Source organism: Glycine soja, chromosome 9 (assembly GCF_004193775.1).
Source record: "Glycine soja cultivar W05 chromosome 9, ASM419377v2, whole genome shotgun sequence".
In the NCBI taxonomy this organism is placed as follows: domain Eukaryota; kingdom Viridiplantae; phylum Streptophyta; class Magnoliopsida; order Fabales; family Fabaceae; genus Glycine; species Glycine soja.
In genome coordinates this window covers 2,580,018-2,604,641 of record NC_041010.1, presented here as the reverse complement: position 1 = coordinate 2,604,641, position 24,624 = coordinate 2,580,018, and the positions used below count along the sequence as shown (strand labels likewise).

Genomic DNA, 24,624 nt, shown 5'->3' with positions numbered 1-24,624 from the left:
AGCTTAAAGGATAAGGTTGTTCCTCACTTATATATTCTAATGTAAAATTATTTTTAGTTGATATAGGATTTAAATTATTTCTAACAGGCAAAAAAAACAAAAATATTATGTAATGTATGGAGAATTGGAGATGGGAATATAAATGTCATGTACATAATATATTCATTTTTTATCTTGTGTGAGTTTGTCTTTAAATGTATATATACCTAAAATATAATTTTGTACAATTCACTTTTTGGCATAAAATAATTATGCAATAGGATATTTCGTAATGTTAAATTTGTATAGGAGTTAAAATATTCAGCAACTAATGGTGTTTTTATCCCTATTTAACTGGCACTTGCCCACTTGACAACCATGGCATTGCATACGAGATAATCCGTAAATAATGGAATTTTTTATGTTTAGAAAGAGTATATGTAGTATGTGCTTTGTAATTTTCTTTACACTAAATTCTTTTATCATAACAGCTCATATCTATTAAATTCATGTTTAAATAGAATGATTTTTTTTTACAAGGATGAAGTTAATTTAGGCTATAAATGTCTGGTCATAATTAAGATTTTGAATTACTACTATTAAAAGTAATTGAAATGCGTATTTTAAATTTGATTTTTTTAACGTGCAAACTTGTATAATTAAGGGTATGATTGGATAAATTTCTCAAAAAATACTTCTAAAAGAAGAAAATAAGAAGAAAAAAATGAAATAAACTTCTCTATAAGTTAAAATAAATGAAAATGATGACTTTGCAACTCACAATAGCTATTATATTGGAGTCATCTATAATAAACCTAAAGAATTAAGTTTGAAGCCAGAAAAAAAAAAGGACTTGCCCAAACAAGTTTTCCTTGTATTCAAACTATTTCTAATTCTCTTTAGGATTTCAAGTTCTCAAATCATTTATATCTTGAGAGTTTAGACTTGAGCATAAAAGTATACGTCTGTCTACAAGACAATTGAGTTTGTGAGCCCTTACCCTTATCAAATATTTGTCATCGGTTGGAACTTGAAGAGACTTTGTTTCGAATAATGCTTAGGTGCTTTGCTTGAAGAGGCAAGTGTAAAATTACTTAGGTGTGAGCCAAAAGTGGCAAGGAAAATAATGCTTGTATCTTTGGATAAGATAATGAAACTTGGTGGGTTAGCCCAAAACAAATCCTAATCTTAGATGAAAGATGAATTAATATAAAAGTTCTTTGTGTTCTTTATTTCTTTAAAGTTTGATTTTATATATTTTAGTTGTGTTTCAAACAATTGTCTTTCTAAAAATAGTCATTCTGAAACTATTTGCATTCAATTCATCAAACTCTCTTTTAGCATATTTAGCTCATAGACTGTTGGGAATAAATTTGTATGTCCACGATCTAAGTCATCATGTAATCAATTCTAATTTTAATAACAAAGTTATTTTATTTTCATTGTCATATTTCACTATTTGACCAAATGGTCCATTTGATAATGTCCTTGATTAAAATTAAAGACTTGTTATTATAATAGAGATTATGATAATGAGAAACAAGTTTATTCTAATTTTAATCTAAATCGTTCTTGATCGTAGGATTATTGTACATAGGATATCAATAATCCGAATAGATTAATATATATGATAGTATTTATTGGATAAATATTAATATATCTCATTTATTAATTTGCATATATAGATGAGTCACATGTTCATGTGATCATTGAATTGACTCAATTAAAATTTTCTAATGGTTAAAATTTATCATAAACTATCAATAGAAAATTCTCAAGAAAAGGTACAATAGTTTTCTTTGAATTGAGATTGTCATAGTAATTAAGAGATTATTTGTTGTATTTTGATTTCAGACACCTAATGTTTTAGAGCATTTGTTGAATGGATATTGGATAGATTAAATACCTATAGAATTAATGATTAATCAAGAAGGAATCCATCAACTCTTGGTAATGAGTTTGAGCTCTATGAATAAAATTATATTCTCGCCAGGAAAATTAAATGAAAGAAGAAATGAGTTTCTTAAGTCATTATGAGTTAACTCAAAAGGGTTTGACAGTAATACTATACTCTAGAGTTAACCCAGAGTTATAAAGATGGAAGAAATTATTAAACTACTCTTCTAATGGTTCTTGAAAGTAAAATATTATTTCATGCTATCCGGATGTTAAGGAGTATTGCTAGACGTCTACCTTGATTAGTATATTAATTTGATTAATATATTATCGACTTAGTATTGAACCTACGGGATCACACACAAACGAGTGTTCTAATCTCTGTTAAAGAAATTATTTTAATATTTGATGATTAATTAAATTAGAGAATTTAATATGATCAAATGATTAATTGATTTAAAAAAAGGTGGAATATTACTATATTTTACTAGCACTAAAAATATAAATAATATGAAAGATTTGGTGAAAGAAGAGAAACAAACATGTATGATTTTGTATTTGAAATTTGGGTTGAAAATGCAGCTAGATACAAATTTGACTTGATCAATTATTATTTCAATTTTAATTGTTAAATGGTTAGCAATAAAAGGTAACAAGAAATAATATAACTTAAAAAGGAATACTATCAATAATGATTTTGATTTGATAAGAAATTTGGTATCTTTAGTGTGCTATAAATAGAGCTTTAGGCTGCACATTGAATCTATCTTAATATCACTTCTCTATTCTTATTTTTTTACTTGTCAAAGTTGTTGACGAATAGAGGTCAATCTCGATTCAAGAGCTCATCAACAGGTACATTTTTTAATATGTCATTTGTTTATAATATAATTTAAATACAAAATAGATTCTTTTATTTCGTAATGTGTGTTTTTGAACACCTTTTTTCCTTCATAGACAACCCTGCATCTTGCGAAAAACTTTCAAAAAGATTTTTATTGGAATAGATTATGAAGATTGGAGAGATCTTATGAAGATGTACATCAAGCCAACTCAATACTAACTCTAACACATTATTACACAAGGTCAGAAAAATTGAGTGAACTCAAGAAAACTAATCTTTTTTTATTAAATAACAAAGTTAGGTATACTCTAAGTTGTATTTTAACCAAACTTAGTATAACAAGTTTTGTAGCAGCCTAAAGACAAAAGAAATGTAAGATGTTGTGCACATCACCTATAAAGATAGTGAGGATGTGCAAATCATGAATAACTAAACATTATGAGAACTTTATCATGAAGGAGAGAGAAACCATTAATGAAATTTGATAACTCCAAATCACTACTCAAGCTCTTGGACATGAGTTTGTTAGAGCTCAAAACAATCTCAAAATCTTAAATTGTCTTTTGAAAGTGTGGAAAAAAAAAAATAACATAACCATCCAAGAAGCCTGTAACATGAAGACTTAAAAAATAAAATGCAAAGTGGGATAACAAAAAATATTAGAGATTGAGACTAAGATATATATAGATCATGTTTAAGGAGATTGAATCTAGTATCATTCATACCAATAACTTTTTTGGTCCAAAATATGATACTTTTGTCTTAAAAAAGTTATCTTTTAAATTTTTTTAGGATAAACACTCATTTTAGTGCTTGAGTGTAACACGATGTCAAATTGATCAAAGATGAAAATTAAAAATTAGTAATCAAATTATAAAGAGTGAAACAAATTCACTTAATTATTATATTTTCTTAATTAACTTGTATGTGCCTACATGAAATCTCCTAATCCAATTATGATTAAAAAAAATGTCACATAGACTTTTAACTCGTTGACACTAATTTGTCAACATATTATTGATTAACTAATTTATCAATTTAAACAATTAATATTTTTTTAGTTTAATATCTGAATTTAAGAACTTAATAATTTATTTTAGTTTCTAAACTTAAGGACTTATTGAAATTTTGGTTCCTAAACCTAAGAAAAAGTTGTCTCGTAAAATTCTCTAAAATCTTAAATTCAATTTCAATACAACCTAAAAGTCTCCTCTCTCCTCTCTCTCCTCTTCGTGACCATTTTCTTTCCCTCTCCTCGCAACGCAAGCAACACAGAGAAGAGAAGATTGGTCTTCCTTCCTTCTGAAACGAGAATCGTAATACTAGCTTTCTTTCTCAACCTCTGTAACCAAGCAAGCATAAATCGAAATATTGTATAGAATTAGGGGAGAATCCATTTTGTTGTTTCTCTCCTTCATTTCATAGTAATAATCTCTCAAACCAAAACAGCGGTAATAATTAACCTAACCCTAACAGAAAAATGGTGAAGGTTCGCATGAACACCGCCGATGTCGCCGCCGAGGTCAAATGCCTCCGCCGCCTCATCGGAATGCGATGCTCCAACGTCTACGATCTTTCTCCCAAGGTACTCTTCGTTCCTTTTTCTACTATTCATTCTTTCACTCTCTTTCCCCATTTCAATTCAACTCATTTTCCGCTTTGTGCAGACCTACGTGTTCAAGCTTATGAACAGCAGTGGAGTTTCCGAATCTGGGGAGAGCGAGAAGGTTCTGCTGCTGATGGAAAGTGGCGTGAGATTGCACACTACTCTCTACTTGCGTGACAAGAGCAACACTCCCTCTGGTTTCACTCTCAAATTGAGGAAGCACATTCGAACCAGAAGGCTCGAGGATGTGCGCCAACTTGGGTACGATCGGGTATAGTATAGTATAGTATATCCATCACCCTTTGTTTATTTCTTTCCCAAAAGAAAAAAATTGAAAATTCTTAATTTTGTTTGTTTATGAAAACTGTGACAGATTATTCTCTTTCAATTTGGACTTGGGGAGAATGCAAACTATGTCATATTGGAGCTGTATGCTCAGGGGAACATCCTCCTCACAGATTCTACTTTTACTGTCATGACTCTGCTACGGTCTCACAGGTTCTTACTATGTCTCTCTTCTGCTCTCTAGTTCCTATTTGTTGCCTATGTCTACACTGGTATAAAATATGAACGTGCAATTGAAAATTTGCATGCGGGTGGCGTATGTTTTCACTAGCTTACAATCACATGATCTCTTGTTAAGAGTTTTTTTTTATTTTTTTATTGGCAAATGTTAATTATTAGTTTGTTAGTTTTTTGTTAGTTTTTTGTTAGCAGGAGGGATTAAACCCGCAAGCTTTCCCTCCTTCCCTTCTTTCTTAACCACCTAACCATTATTATATCTCCATCTCTTGTTAAGAGTGAAAATAAGTGTACTTATGGAGAACCGAGAGACTGTTGTACGTAGCACATTTTTATATTTGAATTTTTTATGTCATTCCTTGTTGGGATAATTGGCTTGGCAAGTTATGCTGAATGCTACGCCGGACCTTGCTTTTGAAAATGGGACTGATTAATTAACATTGTTTTACTTTACTTTCAGAATGCATTTGCTTGTACTTTTTTATTGATGTTCTTGGGGCATGGGTTATCCAATTATTTTTGTTTTATTTTTTTGGGATTTTAAGAATGTGTTTGTGATTAATGGAATGGTTGCAATTTGTCAATGACAGGGATGATGATAAAGGGCTTGCAATTATGTCACGCCATCGTTATCCTGTGGAAAGCTGTAGAGTTTTTGAGCGAACTACTATTGAAAAGTTGCGGACATCCCTAGTGTCTTCCAAGGAAGATGATAACGATGATGCTGTTAAGGCCGATGGAAATGGAAGTAATGCATCTAATGTAGCAAAAGAGAAGCAGGGAACCCACAAAGGTGGGAAGTCATCTGCCACATTGAAAATTGTCCTTGGGGAGGCCCTTGGTTATGGACCTGCACTTTCTGAACATATACTATTAGATGCTGGCCTAATCCCCAGTACAAAAGTTCCCAAAGATAGAACGTGGGATGATGCTACTGTTCAGGCGCTGGTCCAAGCTGTTGTGAGGTTTGAAGATTGGATGCAGGATGTTATTTCAGGTGAATTAGTCCCTGAAGGATACATTTTGATGCAAAACAAAAATATGGGGAAGGATTCTTCCATATCTCAACCAGGAAGTGTTAGCCAGGTATTCTATTTTTGTACAGTTTTAGTGGTATCATAAATAAGGGTGAGAAAATGGAAAAAACAAACTTCTTAATCAGATGGTTTTGTGGAATTTAGTGTTTACACACCTGTGTCTTTTGATACAGATGTATGATGAGTTCTGCCCCATCTTACTCAACCAGTTTAAGTCAAGGGATTATACAAAGTTTGAGACATTCGATGCAGCCTTGGATGAGTTCTATAGCAAAATTGAGAGCCAAAGATCTGAACAACAGCAGAAAGCCAAAGAAAACTCAGCTTCTCAGAAACTTAATAGGATTCGCCAGGATCAGGTTGGTGCTCTTGTCCTGTTGTCCAAACTAACACACTTCTGGAAAGTCAGCTGAACCATGTTGCACACTATTGTTTCTGGAATATCTCATTCTGGATCATACTTTGGTGATTTTTTTTTTTTTTTAATTATTAACATGTCGCCAATATATATGCTGTTACACTGAATGTTCAGTTCAATTCCAATAACATCACATTCTTATTTGATTTTATAATGAAGTATATCTCTGCTTATTTCTAATCAGGCACCTTTCATTATTAAACTTACTAGTCTTAGGATCCTCTCAAGGTTGCTGCAGTGGTGTAATTTGTAACCTTCAAATTTGTATGGATTTTCTGTTGTCTGTTGCGATGAAACAACAAAGAGCTTGTTTAAATTTGGCATTAATTTACAGGAGAGAATTTAAGCTCAAGGTTTGGGCACTCAAAAATACTCATGATTTGGGCACCCAAAATATGTTTACTCCTTCTGTCCTTTTTATAAGACCCAAATTAGAAGTGATGCTCGGTCTTCTTCATAAGACCCAATTCATGATATCTCTTACATTAATTATTTTTTCACAAAAATACCCTTAATTATGAGTTATTTTTCTGAGTTCAATAAATAATACATGAAATGCGTTAATGTCTTAGGCTCTTTGGAAGTCTAACTTTGTTTCCATCTCTCATGTCATATCTGTGCTTCCTAATTCCTTTATTATATCTATCTCTTCCATTTTGCCAAATATAGTAGTTTGGGTTATGCTACTTGAAATTGTATTTCTCTTGCTAGACAGGGACAGAAAAACAAGGGTCTGTTTGGTTTCATAAAATGTTTTATGTTTTCATATCTTATTTTCATTAATAACATGATAGAAATGGAGACAAAACACGTGTTTTGAACCAAACAAGCTCTAAATTCCCTATTCTCTTAATCTCTTTCTGATTCATTAGAGGGTAAATTTTAATCAGATGCATGTATGTTTTGAGTACTGGCTTCAATCTATAAATTAAAACAATCATTTATGATTGAATGTAGTAACACAGGACACAAATATAACTTCAAAAAATGATATCTGATACTCAGCATAATTTATCTCATTTCTGCTGTGTAGGAAAATCGAGTACATGCTTTGAGGAAAGAAGCTGATCACTGTGTTAAGATGGCAGAATTGATAGAATATAACTTGGAAGATGTGGATGCTGCTATATTAGCTGTTCGTGTAGCTCTTGCAAAGGGTATGAACTGGGATGACCTTGCTCGGATGGTGAAGGAAGAAAAGAAAGCTGGAAACCCAGTAGCTGGTCTCATTGACAAGCTTCATCTCGACAGGAACTGCATGACTTTACTGTTAAGCAACAATCTTGATGAAATGGATGATGATGAGAAGACACTCCCTGTGGATAAGGTTTTTATTTTTTTATTTATTGTATAAAAGAATAAATTCTTATAGGTTGTTCTATGTCAATAAGTCTTTATTATCAATTTTTCATTAACTTATTATCTTGCCATTGTCACTATCATCGCTGATTTTCTATATATTTTTATACATGTGGATTTTTTATGTTTTCCCCTTGAATGTTTAACATTAGTAACTATAGTATGTTTATGTTCAAGGTTGAAGTTGATTTAGCTCTCTCAGCACATGCCAATGCTCGGAGGTGGTATGAACAGAAGAAAAAGCAGGAGAGCAAACAGGAAAAAACTGTAACTGCCCATGAAAAGGCTTTTAAAGCTGCAGAGAGAAAGACTCGCCTACAGCTTAATCAGGTGGTTAGAAATTGTATTTGTGGATCTTTAATCTATATTGCAAATTGATATGTAGTTATTAGATTGCTTTCCCATAAATTGTAGAAGAAACTTAGAAAAAAGTAAATGTGTGGTCTGTGATGGGAAGAATTAAGAAACAGAATTAGTTTTGCAGAGTTTGCCTCATTTCAATTTCTAAGAAGTTTATTGGATCATTACCATTTTATATATCATATGCATTATAAATCGGTTACTTAACTGGGTTTCCATTTGTGGTAGGACATACAAGTTTCAGTTTGCACTCACGTTTAGAAATATGTCATTACCAGATCGTAATACTTATCTTGGAATTCCTCTCATTCTTAATTGCCTGTAAAAAAATTTTACCCTGTATGTTTCTTCTGGATTTTTTGTAGGCAAATTTCTTATAATCTGCTTCCACACTTTACTTTCTCTGCTCTAATAAAGCTATTTTATTTTTTGTTTTCTTTAATAAAAACGTGATTTTTCTTAAATTTTAATGAAAGATACCTCATGCTTATGGTTTTATAGGAATATTCATTTTGGCTTCTTTATGATATTTGGCCAAAGGTTATTTTCAAGGGTTGTGGTTTGATTTCCTTTGATCGTTTCTTGTTATTGTTGGAGAATACCTCATTTTAAACCTTAACCTTTTGCTTCTTCTCTCCCAACAAGAAACTAAAAATAGGCATTTCGGCACTTAATGTATATATAATATAACACATTGATATGCAAGCTCTAGTCTGATTTGTCCATTCTTGATTGCCTTATTTAACTTCTAATTAATTGTATGTAATTTTCTCTTTTTTATTTTTTATCAAATTTATTTCCAGGAAAAAACTGTTGCCTCAATTTCACATATGCGTAAAGTCCACTGGTTTGAGAAATTTAATTGGTTCATTAGCAGTGAGAACTATTTGGTTATCAGTGGACGTGATGCACAGCAAAATGAGATGATAGTGAAGCGTTATATGTCAAAAGGAGATCTGTGAGTATTTCTTGTTATATTACACTCCTAGATTCCTAGCTCCTTAAGGCTAAAGCTTAAATGTTGATGAAAAAATGTTTTTGAGCAATTGTGAAAATAAATATGATTCAGATGCTATCTTCTTTTGAATGATTCACACTGAACTGTTAACAAATGTCAATATTATTTGAAGAATATGTTAACTTGTATGTCTTTGTGAAAGAACTTTATATTTAACCCAAACTTACTATATACTTGATTAAGAATATTTTGACAAGGTCCCAGATTGCTGTCAATGTTGCAAACAATGGAGAAAATCTCGAGAAACTTCCTTTTGTTAGAGTCAGAAACTCCCATTTTTTAAATGTGCTTTAAAAAATATACTGGTTTTCCTCATGTGCATCTGCTCTGTCTCTTTGTCCTTTTTCATAGAAGGGCACTTTATTCCTTGGTTAGACTTGTTTTCTACATTTCACTTGATACTACCGGTAGTTATGATATCTTCGTTGGCCATGGTTATGTCATTTCTAATAAATGAACTAATGTATATTGATATTCTCAGCAGCAACTTAAAGCGCATGGAACATCTGTGATCTCTAACCAGAATTCAGAAATAAAAATGATTATATTCTACTTTAAAATGTGCTAACTTTTTCTGTTTGAAGTATGGTTTGATTTCTGATTCTCTCATTTTGTTGTTTTGTTTGTATAATAGATATATACATGCTGATCTGCATGGAGCTTCTAGTACAGTTATCAAGAATCACAAGCCTGCACAACCAGTTCCACCTCTGACCCTAAACCAAGCTGGATGTTTCACCGTATGTGTTTAACACCTTCCCTACTATGTTAACTAAATTTACTTTTTGGTCATCAACTAAACCAAATGTTAACTATTACCACTTCCACATCATTTTGGAATGTAGGTCTGCCATAGCCAGGCCTGGGATTCGAAAATTGTTACTAGTGCCTGGTGGGTTTATCCTCATCAGGTTAGTAAAACTGCTCCTACAGGCGAATATCTGACAGTAGGGAGTTTCATGATCCGTGGAAAGAAAAATTTTCTTCCACCACACCCTCTTATCATGGGTTTTGGCCTACTATTTCGCTTGGATGAGAGTTCCTTGGGATCTCATTTAAATGAAAGAAGAGTAAGAGGAGAGGAGGAAGCAGCAGATGATTATGAAGAAACTGGCCCTCTTGAAGATAAATCTGATTCAGAGTCTGAGAAGGATGTCACTGATATAGAACCTGCCACTGACTTGGAAAGGAATGGTAATTTGTCAGCAGATTCACACAAACCCCTACCAGAAGACTTCCCTGCAGATCCATCCCAAACTAGTTTGGCTACTACCGATGCCGAAACTGCAATTTCACAGGATTTTCCTGCGAAAGAGACAAGTACATTGAATATGGTTGATAGGGAGATATTATCAGATGTTGGTGGAAATGGCTTAGCATCTGTCACCCCTCAGCTTGAGGAACTTCTTGATCAAGCTCTGGAACTTGGACCTGTTGCTAAATCAAGTAAAAAATATGGAATTGAGAAGTCTCAAATTGATTTAGACACTGAACAACATTTTGAACAAACCAAAACTGCAGTAAGGGAAAAACCTTATATATCAAAAGCTGAGAGACGAAAGCTTAAAAAAGAACAGAAACCTGGAGAAGAAGATTCAAATGTTGAACATGGAAAGGATGAATCAAAGCTAAAAGATATTTCTGCTAATCTACCAGTGAAAGAAGATCAAAATTTGAAAAAAGGTGGTGGTCAAAAAATCAGTCGTGGACAGAAGGGAAAACTTAAGAAGATAAAGGAGAAGTATGCTGACCAGGACGAGGAAGAAAGGAGCATCCGAATGACATTGTTGGCTGTGAGTTCAGTTGCTTACATGTCCTTTCATTTCTATCCACAGACCACAGAAATAATTGATATGTTTTTTCCTTTTTTCCTTATGCACGATACATGCAATATATTTTCAAAATTGTAGGCACCATGTGTCTGGGATACATATCACATGCCTTGTTAAGATGAGTCCAAAGATGTTAAATTTAATTAATGCTGAAATCTTTTCCTAAAAAATCTTTTTAAGAAATCAGTTTAGGAGAAAGTACACGAGCTCCCATAATGGAAATTTTCAAGAACATTTTACTACCTCCCATGTAATTTTTGCATATTCTGTTTTCCAGACTCCACCATGATTTAACTCTAAAGCTGGTTTTTTGTGGTATTGTAGTCTTCTGGAAAATCAATCACGAAGGAAGAGACATCATCTGAAAATGATGCATTGGACAAAGGGAAAAAACCTGGCAGTGGTAAGACTTTCTATAGTTTCATCACCAGTGTTGCTGATAGAGTTGACCAAGCTTGGTCTCAGTTTGATTACAATTGGATTGCCTTAAAACTCAGGTTGAATTTATGTGAACCAATTTGTTTGGATTGAGCTTGGCTCAAATAGAAATTGTTGCTGTTCTGATTGGCTTAGCTCAAATCGTTTAGATATATGAGCCAATTTGAGTTGAGCTGGATCATGCATTTCATTAATAGATTCTTAAACATACATATTATATTATATAAATTTGTGTATGGTAATATATATTAGTTTGTATAATATGTTTTTTTTTATCTTTTTTTGATTTTATGATTTGATTGACGGAGTTTATGAACCAAACAAGTTGACTGTGTCATGAGGCAGCTTCTAGGAAGTTCTTTACCAAGTTTAACTATTTGGTTCATGTACTAGAGTCCTCGGCCCACTTAAAAGGGTTGAGTAGTGACCCTGCTTGGTTCATTGCCCAGTGGCAGACTGGTGGGCATGTTTTATAATTCAATGTGTCACTACCTCGTATCTATTACCTGATTACTGAGATCTAAACTTCAGTGTAAATTAGACACAACATATTTATATGCCAAGTATTGCAATTGTTTAATTTGTTATCTTGCTTATTGTATTATAATGTTGATGTTTATTTGGCAGGTCCTTCGGATGCTCCAAAAATACCTTCTGATGCTCCAAAAATATGTTACAAGTGTAAGAAGGCAGGTCACTTATCTCGGGATTGTAAGGATCAACCAGATGATCTTTTGCATAGGAATGCAGTTGGTGAAGCTGAAGAGAATCCCAAAACAACTGCTATTGACACTTCCCAAGCAGATAGGGTGGCAATGGAAGAAGATGATATTAATGAAATAGGAGAAGAGGAGAAAGAAAAATTAAATGACGTAGATTACTTAACGGGGAATCCACTTCCTAATGACATTCTCTTATATGCTGTTCCTGTCTGTGGTCCTTACAGTGCAGTTCAGTCTTACAAATATCGGGTGAAGATAATTCCTGGACCGACCAAGAAAGGGAAAGGTTCTTTTTTTATTGTTATTTAATTTTACCTTGTTTCTTAATTTTTTTTTATTGATGACTAGTAGTACCAGGTAGAACGAATTCTTGGAAAACTATTTTTTAATTTGCATGTTTGTTGTTTCATAATTGATAACTAGTATCTTCATATAGATGCTCGAGTTATCGATATTTTATTTCAATACATTACCATAATTTTTTCTCTTTTCCATTTATTGTATAGCTGCAAAAACTGCAATGAACCTATTCAGCCACATGTCAGAAGCAACAACCCGGGAGAAGGAGTTGATGAAAGCCTGTACAGATCCAGAGCTAGTTGCTGCAATTGTTGGTAATGTGAAAATATCGGCAGCTGGCCTTACGCAATTAAAGCAAAAACAAAAGAAAGGCAAGAAGAGCAGCAAACAAGAGAGTTAACCAACACAACACATGGATCCATCTTCTACAGTTTGAAGACTAACTGCACCTCACGCAGTTTTAATCTTATGTCCGTCCTCTGCAACTCTAGTTCTATTTTTGTTCTCTATTCATACTATAACCAGGACTAAAACTGCATGTCCCTGCAGTTTTCTTTCCAATCCTGAAACCTGGATCCTAAAACCCCAACCCCGTGTAGGATTTACTCAGGTGAAGTTTTGTTTTGTTTTCTTTCTTTCTTTTCTTTAGCTAGAGTTAAGAATTTTTTATGTTGTATATCCTATTATCCTTCTAAGTTCAAACACTGTAGAGAAGTTTTCCACCGTTCAGTTCTGCTGGCTTGGATATTTTTGGTTTTCTGCTATTTACTGTCAAAAGACTGTCACAGGATGTTTTGTCAGAGGAGATATATCATAATTTATAAACAATTTGTTTAATTAGTCTAAATAATTAGTTTCTAAAACCGTTTCCTGTTCGATTGTTTTCAGAATAATTATTTTGAAACAATGGAGGGTTGTTTTTTTCTTTATTTCTTTTTATATTCTGAAAACGATCACGTCTAGCATGGACCACCTTTATAGGTGATTTAGGGTGGATCACTTTTTATATCCCTTGGATTCATCTTAGGTTCATGGTAATAATACTACATCTTACATATCAGATCTCTTTCGCGACTTCCTCCGCAGGCTGTCTCGGCCATACGCTGCTGTAGAAGGCAATTTATGGTGGTGGCATCACTTTTTTTTTCTCCCTCTCCATTCTTTCACAGCCACTTTTTTGTTTCTGAACCCTTTTCTTGCTACTCTTCACAATAATTGCAAGGTGTGTTTTCCTTTCATTGCAGATTCTTTGCGTCGCTGTCAGATTCACTTCCGATGCCCATGCATCTCACACTTTGTTTTCCATCGGTGTAGAATTTGTGCGAATCAATTTTTTTTTGTTTAGATTTCCCTTTTGATTCTGCAATTCCGTGATTTGATCGTGGCATTGCTTGCACTCCAACTAGTGAAAGAAAAGAACACGTAAAGCGAGGTGGAAGTGTGAAATTGAAGAAGGCGGTGGTTATCAACAATGACAAGTACAGCATTGGAACAAAACTCTCCCGAGGAACTGGCGCTGGAAGAGAGGGAATGGGATGCAGAGGAATTTAGATCTGCTATCATTTGTATTATTTTTTTTTTAATGAACTTCTCTTTTTTAGTCATTCTTTCTGAAAATGTGATCGGATTTAGTGGTTTTTTGTGTGGCTTTTTTTGAAACAATGTATTTCTTAATTGTTGTTTGTAATGTTGGAAATGTTAATGTTGTTGACGATGAGACGATGTGGTTGAAGTTGTCTTTGTTGGGAGCAGTAGGTGCACCCATCGGAGAATAAGAGGTAAGGGAGAGAGAAAAAGGAGAAGAAAATATATGGTGCACTGAATTACTATGTGCATGTGATAAATCCAACAATGTCTAAAAGTGGTCCACAGAAATCATTTGCACCGTGGCCTTCGTCTCTGTAAACAAGTAAATATACAAAGAAGTGTTTTTATTAGTGGAATATTTGTAAATACGAGATAATACAGCGTTATAGTTTGAAAGACTAAAAGAGGGCACTGAAGACAAGTCCTTTTCTAACTTGTAAAATGTATTATTTAAGCATGCAATGGTGTAATTTTGCTCTTTCAAGTTTTTTTTAGTCAATCAAATTTCTCATTTTCAAAATTGAGGATATTTTACCTCTTTCGGTTTTCTTCTACATAAAAGCTTCGAATTTTTATTTTCTACTCTAAATCTTCACTCATTAAATCACATTTTATTTAAATTAACAAAAATATCAAATTTTACCCAAACTAATATCGTCTTAAATTTTCTCTTCAAATTCTAACCTCATTCTATTAGATCCTTTAAATTTTATCAATTTTTTTTCTAAATTTCTCACTTTGAAAATTTTAGAAATATTTTATACTTCAAATATATAGTAAATATTTGAATAAAAAAAATTAAGAATTTAAAAATTGTAGAAGATTAACCGAAGGACCAAGTTTACTTAATTTTAAAAATAGAGGAACTTAATTGCCTAAAAAAATCTTACTAAAATATTAAAATTACAAACAATTCAAACTAAAATTACTATGATGTATAGTTAAGCCTAATATCCACTAGTGTATGCTCCCTCATCAGCTCCTTGTAAACCAGTGATAAGTTGTCATTTCAATATGTGCCCTCATTTTATTGAGTTAATGTGCACGATCCACTAACATGAAATGTAAAAAGAATTATAATGAATCACGAGTTTCTACTTTTGCCATATGAACGTGGCTGACTTGTGTCTATCTTTTCAACTTATCATTATTCCTGTGGCTTTAAAGTATTCGCCTTGCTGCTGCTTGCTTGCATGATAACTTAACTTTAGAATCAGAATGAAGGTGGCAAATGTGATATTGACTAATTTCTGTAACAGATTAGGTTGCTAGCAGTTATGATAAATGATAAAGTTATCAGAGACATAAATATGTAAATCTGGTTTTGAACTGGTTTCACTATTGTCAATCTGACTAAAGATAACAGGGACAACCTCTCACAATAATTTGGACAGAAAATAAAGAGTTATACAATTGCCTTTACTACAAAACTGAGTTGCTAAAAAGAACCGCTACATTAGTTCATCTTTCTACAACAATATTTGGAGTAAGGTGTAAAAAGAAAAAATAGATAAAAGAAAGAAAAAAAAGGGGGGGAGGGGAGGAAAAGAGGACTCGGTTCTCAATTCTCTCAATCACGAATCTTCAGCTGGGGGAACCTCACTCAGATCCACTCCCTCTGGAGGCAAGTCTGAAGTTAGTGGTCCTAAGATTCCTTCACCGCTGAGAGTTAATCCACTCTGAAACGAAAGGATGGGGGAAAAATAGGTTCATCAAATAGAGCAAATAATATATATATCTCAGTATGCACGAATGCTATAAGGCGATTAAAGAAAATTATCCAACCCAAAGATGAAACTGTTAATAGTTGGAAGCAAGAATATATACATATATCTCAAGTCAGCAAAATGAGTCAGTTAGTCAAGAGTCCAAAATATCAAAACTACTTGTATCCCAACTTAAGATCACCAGAAATGAAAAAGCATACAAATCTTTGTATGCCATCCACTAAAAAAGGTCCATCAAAATCATTTAAATATTGTTATTTCAGAATCTGCAATATTTTTTCTCAGCAGCAGCAAGAAGTGACTTTTTTTTTATGCCATTTGTATTTTAGTCACCTTTAATCCCGTGTTGCTTCATTTTTATTTAGTCGAGATTTTGAACAAATAATCAAAAAATAAATACCTCTGGCTGGAATCTAAGCATATCAGCACGAGCCATAGCTTCTGCTTGAGCAATTCTCTGTCTGAATGTCTGAGCCATCTCCTCCGCCTATAACAACAGATTAAGAAATATAATTGTGCATTCTCTTTCAAAAATGGTAATGATAATGATAACAAAAAGGGTTGAAGTAGATGATTAAAAACATAGAATCAGAAGGAACAAAGTATTTTGTCTTTCTTCTAGGATATCAATCTAGAGAGCAAAAGAAGCAGGGAGTGGAAAACTGGAAATAAACCAATAAACCATGATAAATGAAGCTACTTTTATGCTACAATCATAATTTACATAGGTAGTAGGCAAAAGGCTTGATATCCTTTCTTTGAATTATACCTTCTCAAAGACAAGCTTTGGATTGCGAATCATGTCACCAGGTGTGGGTTCCAACTTCTTTGTGGAAAGACTTACCCTTCCTCTCTCTCGGTCATGACTTAAGATCATCACCTAACCAAATAATAAATTAGATTTAATTTCCACATAACATCTGTGATTCCAAGCAAATACTCACATAGCTTATCATAGGTTTACCTTCAGAATATCACCAGGTTGAAGAACAGTTTCAATATCAGTTATACGGTCATGACTGATCTGACTGACATGAAGGAGGCCACTGATTCCACCAATGTCAATGAAGGCACCATATGGTTTTATGCTTTGAACAGAACCAGTGACTACTGATCCAATTCCTAGCTGTCCTTGGCTCTCAGCCACAGCTTTGCGGTGACTGAGAACAAGTCTAGACTGTTCCTCATCCACCTCTACAAACTTAAAAGGAATCACATGCTCAAGAAGTTCTTCTCCAGCTGATTTCTAAGAAGAAAAGAGGCAAAACGGAAACAGTTTGAGTTTGCAGCTGAAATTGTAGTTTTTAAAATGGGACAGAAGAATGAACATGAAAAGAAACTTTATATTTACCCAGAATAATCTACATGAACTTATTGAGGCATGTAAGTAGCTAAGTACTGTTTGTAAAATTGCATGATCCAATTTCAATATTGATAATTGTGGAAGATTTACATTTATAAGTTTGTGCCATCAATACTTGTCAAAGAATTATTGTGGGTTTGCCATATTGTTGCATGATATATTGCTTGTAGGAGTATAAATGAGTTGAGTTATTTGTGAATTATTCAAATTCTACTCTTTAAATGCTTGATCAAGCTCATTAATTTTAATAAGCAAACAAGTTCAAGCTTTTGACTTTAGGCTTGGTTATATAAATGAGCCTAGCTCAAGCTTTATAGGCTTGACATGAAAGGCTCAAGAATAGCTCATATATATAATGATATAAAAAATGTTAATTTTATAAAGAAAAGAGATATAAATTGTAATCTAGTCATAAAAAATTATCATTACATAATTCTTATATTCAAATATTCTCTTTATCGTCTTACTTCTATTTCTTCTTCTAAGATGAAAATGTCTTTTAAATACTAAATTAATAAACTTAAAAAACACATTAATGGAGGATGGCAGAAGGCCAAAATTCTGCCATATACACACGCCATTACGCCTTATGGCAGGCCTCCCTTCACAAATTGCCTATGGCGGTTGGCAAAAAATCCACCATGGCCACTATTTAACAACACTGAAACAAGCCAAACAAAAGCTTCATATTTTTCCAACAAGCCAAGCCTATGTTTTAATTTTAAGCCAACCTTGAGCACCATATTTTTATGCAAGCCAACCTTGAGCTTCAAGTGATCAGTGCAGCTCAACTTGTTTATACTCCTAATGCATATATGCTTTGAGATTTATATTCTTGGGTAAAACCCACAATTAGGTCAGCCTTATCTGATTCTTGTTCCCACTAAAAGCCCTTATACTTTTCTTAATGACAATAAGTTGAGCTCTTGCCACATGGCAAGTTTGAATCTGATGCATGCTAGTCCATAAATATCAAAAGAGCTAACCGATGATATCTGTGAAAATGGAACAAACCCCTTAAGGCCTTCCACTTGAGCCACCAGACCTCCTTTGTTTGCATTAACAACCTACCATCCATACAACATGCATAAGTCAGGGAAGAGAGAGATGGATAGGTAGATGAACCAGTTAATGTAATTCAGGAACAAATAAACCAACTTGCAAAGGTAAAAAAATAATTTCTTCTTATGCTTTACTTTGTAATCTTTACTTGACAAATGACCACAAATTGATGCCATAACAAATAAGTTTTGAAATCAACACAAACCTACCAAATCTCAACTGAATTAAGTTTCTGAGTTCGCAAAACCCACCTTACCCTTGACAACAGCATCTTCAGCCTTAAGTTGTCTACAGCGTTCCCACGCAATGTCATATTGGATAGACCTCAAACTCAAGATCAAGGTATCATCCGCTTGATTCTCATCAATGATCATAAATTCCTCTCTCACGCCAGGAATTATGCCTGCTTCTTCCACATTCTTAATTCTGTGGATGCAAGCCTCATGCAGAGGCAAGTAGGCCGTGGACTTAGCAGTAATGTCAACATAAGCTCCATTGTTATCCGTGGCAAAAACAGTGCCCTTAACCTGAAAACACAACCAGCAACCATTACCAGTCCATTCAAAAACCCCAAAACGCAAGGGTAAACTAAAATGTACAAGTGCCCTATTTGGATAGACTTCTCCATGAACACTTATAGGAGAACAAAATAAGGAATTTAAAAAGAATTGAGCTTCTCTCATAAGCTAAAACCAACTTATGCCCTTATCTTTTATAGAACCTCTCTCATTTAAATTCTACAAAAGCTAAAGTACGAGTTAATTTTAGCTTACGCTATAAACTCAATTCATTTTACCTTTTTTTTGTCTCCCACGTGTCTATGAAAAAGTTTATCCAAATATCTCCTATATGCTTATGGAGAAGTTTATCCAAACATGACCTACATATAGTATAGGCTACAACTACAAGCCCCCTCTCAAGGTTCCAAAATACAGTCCTCAACCTTAATAAGTTTTTTAGGGTCTCCACCACTTGCTCTACATCGGCTGCATTTATCCACAATTTTTCTACAATATCATGAATTACGACGAAACAACAATTGTTCACACTCACATGAATTGCATTTGTCCATAATTTTGCAATATTAAGGATTACTACGAAAACGACGACTAGTACCACAACTTAAAATCCAAATTCTGCAATTCCGTTAAATATTCGGAAAGAGACTCTTACCGCTCGCCCATATTATCCTACGCAGCTCGAACAGAATTGCCAGGATACCATACATGTATTCTTCATACTCATACACAATCAATTAACAATTGGCACATAGTAAAAACTAGGGAAACACAAAACACTCTAATAATGCATAGTAGACAAAAGTTGAATTGAATAGTTGGAGAGTGAAAGGAAGGGAAGGGTAACACGTGCCTTGGTGCCCATTTCGGCGTTGAAGTCGTACTTGTCGAGAGCGTCGGTGAATTGTTGGAGAGTGAAGGAAACGCCTTCGGTGGGAGCAGTGCGGCACCTCTCGTACGCTTCATCGAAGAGCTTCTTCAGTTTCGCTCTCTCTTTGTTCTTCGCGTTCTCTATAGCGATGGAACACACCACCGGAACCATACGACGTCGTTGCTGCTGCTGATTCGGCGTTGGCCTCCACCCCCAACCGCACCGCAACTGCGACGCCGTCATCGCCATCGTCATCGGTATGCCTCCTTTACTCTGTCACTGATAAGAACTTTTTGTATAGTATATTAGATAGATAAGGCGTGAACTTATCGAAATGAAAATGAAATTAAGGTATTGTTTTATTTATGACGCCAAAGCTAGAAAGTGAAAAGGAAAATAAAACTTAATTTCAACTTCTCTAACTGAAGGTTTGGTAGGAAAAAAAAATTGTGTCCGATAATCATGATTTCTAAGAATCATAAATCTTAAAAATTATGTTTCGTGAGAATCAGTTAAATTTGTTTAATTAGTCATTCAAAACTTAAATAAATTTCTTAGAAATAAAAAAATTATTTAATATTTTTTATCACATTAAATAATTTAAGAAATAAATATATTTTTAGTTTTTATAATTTTGTTTTTTCTTATTTTTAATTCTTGAAATTTCATATCGTTTAATTTAGTTCATGTACCTTATTAAAAGTTAATAATTTTTTTCACATGCACATTTCTTTGGTCCGGTTGTGAAGAACAAATTGTGGATTCATAAGATAAATGTTTAAAAAATATGTTTTTCATAAGCTAAAACCAACTTATGCCCTTATCTTTTAGCATGTTTAAAAAATATGTTTATATTAGAATGGTGAGTAGTTTTAGAGGGACAAGTGAAAGCTAATACTATTAGAGTTTAATGGTCATGCATTTATAGTTTAAAATAATTTGTGTTATCATTCAATCATAATTTGTTGTTGTTGTTATTATTTCTAAAGTGATTATTATAAAAAATGACAAATTTATTATATATTTTAATTTGTAATTTGTGATAGGAAAATATTATAAAATTGTTTTACCATATTTTTTCTCATATTATTATTAGTATATTATGTTACTATAACTTTTTTATGTCTTATTCGAAGGTAAAACAAGAGTGTGAATAGGTAATTAACCTCTTTGTATCCAAAAAAAATATAAATTATAAAAGGAAAAATATAGATGGACACCCTAAAACAATAAAATTAACTTTCAATGTCTGATTATGTGAAAAAATATATTATTTTATTACTTAATTTTAATAAAAGCAAAAAAAATGAAAAGATATTATGTCAAGTGTCAGAGCAATTTTAGTGTCATCTTGTGTAAAGATCTTGAGTTCAAAATAGTCTTGTGTGAATCTTACAATAAAGGTGCAATAGAGATCTCCAAGGTGAAGAATGAGTTCTTGTACAAAAACCTTGAAGATCTCTACACAAGCTTAAACAAACAAAAAATTACTTATAAATAAAAATTAACCAACTACAACCAGAAGGAAGAAGAAAAAAAATGGAAGAACGAAAAAAAGAAAACCAACAGAAGAGGAAGAACAAAAAAAAATGGACTTACCTGGAGGCCATGGAGGGGGAGGGAGGTTGGGAGGGGCGGAAGGAAGAAGAGGGAGAGGAGGAGGGAGGGGAGGGGGAGGTCGCACAAGGAGAAGGAAGAAGAAGGGAAAAAGGTGGGAGAAAGAAGAAGAAGAAGAGGGAGGAGAAAACATAAAAAAAAAAAAAAGAAGAAGAAGAAGAAAGGCACAGTGAAGGAAAAAGTGGGCGTTAGGAGAAGGAGAAAGGTACACTAAAAGTGATCATTGTGTACACAACAATTATGACTATGTACACAATCACGGTCAAAAAATTGGATGAAAAAAAAATATACAATATAATGGTTGAAAAAAAATTATAGAGTATAAATTGGTTCAAACAGTAACAATTTGTACAATCAATTTTTTTTATTATCTAATTTATGTATTTTTTATTTCTTTAACATTTAATCATAAATAAAAATTAAATTTATGTTCATTTTCCTATTTCTTAATATTTATAAATTTTTTTCTTCAATGTTTCATTAACATTAATTACTTAATTAATTATATTTAATTTAATAAATAATTAAATAAAATATTTAAAAGTGAAGTCCATGTGAGACTTATAAAAAATTGTCCAAGACTTCAAAATGAGATGTACCACTAAAAAAAATAGAAGAAATCTTTAGAGATCTTTATGTAGTATTGTGAGATCCACCAAAAAAATTATTTAGAATTCAATTTGTATTCTACCTCTGTTGAGTGCAATAGTCCGTGTATCACTCCTAAGAAAAAATCAAACTCGTTCTTGTTTAGCTAGATGTACTAAGTCACTTTGATCTAGGCCCACAGAAGTTAGCAAGCCTAATTCGACTCTAATATTTGTGTTATATTGCAAATTTGATTGGGCTTTAAGTCCTTGTAGTATCTCGTTAACTGGTAAGAAATGGTGAGACATTCATTTAAAAGTGGCAAGTTGAATTGCCATCTTGATTGCTGTAAATTGTGATGCAGTTGTTGCTCAGCTTGGTACTCGAACTGCTTGTGGTGGGATCCTCCGTGACCAACATTGGACAATGTTCGGTGCTTCATGCAGAATTATTGGCAATTTTTTTGTTTGGGATCAAATTAGCTTTCTCAAGAGGTTATATCTTTATTCGAGTTGATTATGATTCTAAGAATGCAATCCAGCTCTTGGACCGAAATAGCAGTCGACAACATCATTGTTATGACTTGGTGGAAGAGATTCATGTTGTGTATCGGTCTATAGCAAATGTTTCTTGGAATCATGTATGCAGAGCCAGAGATGAAATGACTAAACAAGCCTTGAGTCTTATTAGTGATTATCTTGTTTTCGAGTTTGTTCCTGATTGTATTTTAAGTGCTTTGAGGGCTGATTCGTTCCATTTATAGCTTATTCTCTAGAGGCGTTTATTCCTCTCATACGTGATTAAATATATGTATATATAAGGTCAGAGTGAATCCATGAAATAACTAGCCAAAGCCCACATTGTAAGGTGTACATGTCTTTGGTTTTTCACTCAAATGCTTCAAACAAATATTCATCACTTTAATGATCTTACACCCCAAGAATTGGAATATCGAGCGTGCTTTAGAATGTGCATAAAAAAAATAAAATCAAACACTCTGTAAGTAGGCAAAGGAAACCGGCTTTCTTAATGATTTCCATGTATTTTTAGTGCAAATTTCTTAATGATATTTATATAACAAAATGTATAACAAATCTTACAATTGAAAGAAAAGAGAGAGTAGTATGAGATGTAATAAATATAATGAAAGAGAGATAGATACAAAAACTTATGTGTTTTTGGTGGCCAACAAAAAACTATGTTGCATAAATTATTGTATGAATAAAACATCTTTTATTTATACTTTTATCTTGTTAAGTGTTGTTGTTTCATATATTATGTATTTTCATTTTTATTTTTAAGATACATCATTGTTGAAATGATTTCAACTAATCGATCTTACCAGCCACAAGTTATTTCTAGTTAAATCTTCATAGCGAAATCATTTAACATTGAACGATGAGCATATAAATTGGTCTTGTCAATGGTTAAGCTGAGAAAACAATATTTATTATCAAAACATTAAAAAAAAACCTAGAAAATTCCAAGCTGAGAAAACAATGTTTGGTAATGGTTGAACTGAGAAACTCGAATCATCATAACCAATAGTGAGAAGTCATGCTATTCTGAAAAAAAAAAATACAAACTAGTAAATTCCAAGTCCTTTGCAATATCAAATTGGTGTTGTATTGTTCGTGGCTTTCTTCAAGGAAAACAATTTTTTTCTTTAGATCTGGAACTTCTAATAGTGCCACAAACCTATTTCAACATCTTCATATCAGCCCTTCAACCCTTAGCCAGTCAACTATAACTTGTCCCCCTCAACAATCAACTCAAGACATAAATCAATGAATTCTCGAGTTTTGATACAGTTCAACTCACAAATATGCTCAATTCAAAAGGTATAGGTGGTTGGGATTTACCAACAATCCACATAATTAAACCCAAAAGTAGCTGCTTATAATTTATAAACCATAGCAATATAGCCAACAGTAGTAGCTGTGATAATATAGGCTATAGCATCACTGATAAGTGATAAGAAAAATATCCTCATGGCAAAAAGCATTAACTCTTAAATTTTTAACCAGCAACGGAAAGTGAAAATGGTGTACATTTAAAGAGAATCTATGTACAACTAAATGATAGAAGATAAGATCGACTTAATCTAAACTAATATAAAAGTAATAAGAAGATATGACATCAGATTTGTTTTGATCTAAACTAAGATAAGAAATAAGATAACAAAAGATAAGGGGCGTTTGATTTTAAAAAAATGTTTTTATCTTTTGAAAACAATTTTCATTTTTAAAATTTCAAGATTTAGAAAATACTTTTGTTTTGATCTAAATTAAGTCGTAGCAATTAGATAAGATTTAAATTTAAATTACAAGATCAACCAAGAGATAAGATATTAATAGATAAGATTTTCGTTTAATATTATAGAATCATGCTGATCCATTAGATATCATATCCATTTTTTAAATAAAAAAAATAGTGGCAACCGGCTCTTTTATGTATTTTCAATGTTGTTTTCTAATTAAAATTGAAATTTTATTTTATTAATATATGTTGATTTTTAATATAAACTTTTATTAACAAATTATCAAGATAAAATTTTAATTTTGATTGAAAAATAATATCAAAAATATCTAATTAAACAAACTACATCTATATCTGACTTTTGTCCTGTCAAAATTAGGCACCATTGTGGATTCTTTCATTGTGTCACTCAATATTGTTGCTGGATGCGAATGATAAAGGACGTGCCATATATGTCCTCAGTTGCTGAAACATACTACAAAGCTGTCGCACATTCATTGGGTGCCATAATAATATGCATTCCAAATAGTACTATTTTTGTTTGTCTCCTTAATTTCTTGGCCATTAATTAATTAACTTTACCTTCGCAATCAACGCCTAATGTCTTCTCATGCTCCTTAATTGCCTTCCCAAAGGATGCAACACGAGGGAGTGTATACAGTATATCTAACACAACCCTGAGACAAACTAAAGCAATATTA

The 24,624-nt window shown here is 32.8% G+C and overlaps 2 protein-coding genes across 10 annotated transcripts; one reads left to right on the top strand and one right to left on the bottom strand.

Annotated features, from left to right (window-relative positions):
- Window positions 1–3,916: 3,916 nt before the first annotated feature.
- LOC114367256 (nuclear export mediator factor NEMF-like) lies at window positions 3,917–14,206 on the top strand. 9 transcript variants are annotated; one of them, XR_003657151.1, is made up of 16 exons: window positions 3,917–4,304; window positions 4,387–4,596; window positions 4,699–4,823; window positions 5,438–5,933; window positions 6,058–6,243; window positions 7,336–7,629; window positions 7,839–7,991; window positions 8,825–8,979; window positions 9,674–9,779; window positions 9,885–10,832; window positions 11,196–11,274; window positions 11,937–12,317; window positions 12,538–12,801; window positions 12,881–12,941; window positions 13,393–13,456; window positions 13,576–14,206. XR_003657151.1 is itself a non-coding variant. In XM_028324404.1 (13 exons), the coding sequence occupies exons 1-13, from the start codon at window positions 4,200–4,202 to the stop codon at window positions 12,729–12,731; spliced, it is 3,432 nt and encodes a 1,143-aa protein (XP_028180205.1). In that variant the 5' UTR covers window positions 3,917–4,199; the 3' UTR covers window positions 12,732–13,178. The 9 variants fall into 9 exon arrangements, 2 of the variants coding, with proteins under 2 accessions (XP_028180205.1, XP_028180207.1); XR_003657149.1 differs by having other exon boundaries at window positions 12,538–12,941; window positions 13,576–13,650; window positions 13,738–14,206; XR_003657150.1 differs by lacking the exon at window positions 13,393–13,456.
- Window positions 14,207–15,225: 1,019 nt separating this feature from the next.
- Window positions 15,226–19,790, bottom strand: LOC114368077 (30S ribosomal protein S1, chloroplastic-like). The gene is made up of 7 exons (XM_028325429.1): window positions 19,442–19,790; window positions 18,322–18,597; window positions 17,995–18,075; window positions 16,610–16,891; window positions 16,415–16,525; window positions 16,046–16,132; window positions 15,226–15,597 (listed from the first exon to the last, which is right to left on the bottom strand). Exons 1-7 carry the CDS (start codon window positions 19,712–19,714, stop codon window positions 15,493–15,495), a joined length of 1,215 nt encoding a protein of 404 aa, XP_028181230.1. The 5' UTR covers window positions 19,715–19,790; the 3' UTR covers window positions 15,226–15,492.
- Window positions 19,791–24,624: the final 4,834 nt, after the last annotated feature.

Bases quoted from the DNA above. Each gene is read 5' to 3' on its own strand.
- LOC114368077 (XM_028325429.1), bottom strand. From the start codon at position 19,714: ATGACGATGGCGATGACGGCGTCGCAGTTGCGGTGCGGTTGGGGGTGG. The intron at 18,076-18,321 runs GTGGGTTTTGCG...TATGGATGGTAG, and splicing joins ATGCTGTTGTCAAGGGTAAG to GTTGTTAATGCAAACAAAGG. The intron at 16,892-17,994 runs GTTAGCTCTTTT...TTTTCTTCTTAG, and splicing joins CATTTTCACAGATATCATCG to AAATCAGCTGGAGAAGAACT.
- LOC114367256 (XM_028324404.1), top strand. From the start codon at position 4,200: ATGGTGAAGGTTCGCATGAACACCGCCGATGTCGCCGCCGAGGTCAAA. The intron at 4,597-4,698 runs GTATAGTATAGT...AAACTGTGACAG, and splicing joins GCCAACTTGGGTACGATCGG to ATTATTCTCTTTCAATTTGG. The intron at 12,318-12,537 runs GTTCTTTTTTTA...TTTATTGTATAG, and splicing joins ACCGACCAAGAAAGGGAAAG to CTGCAAAAACTGCAATGAAC.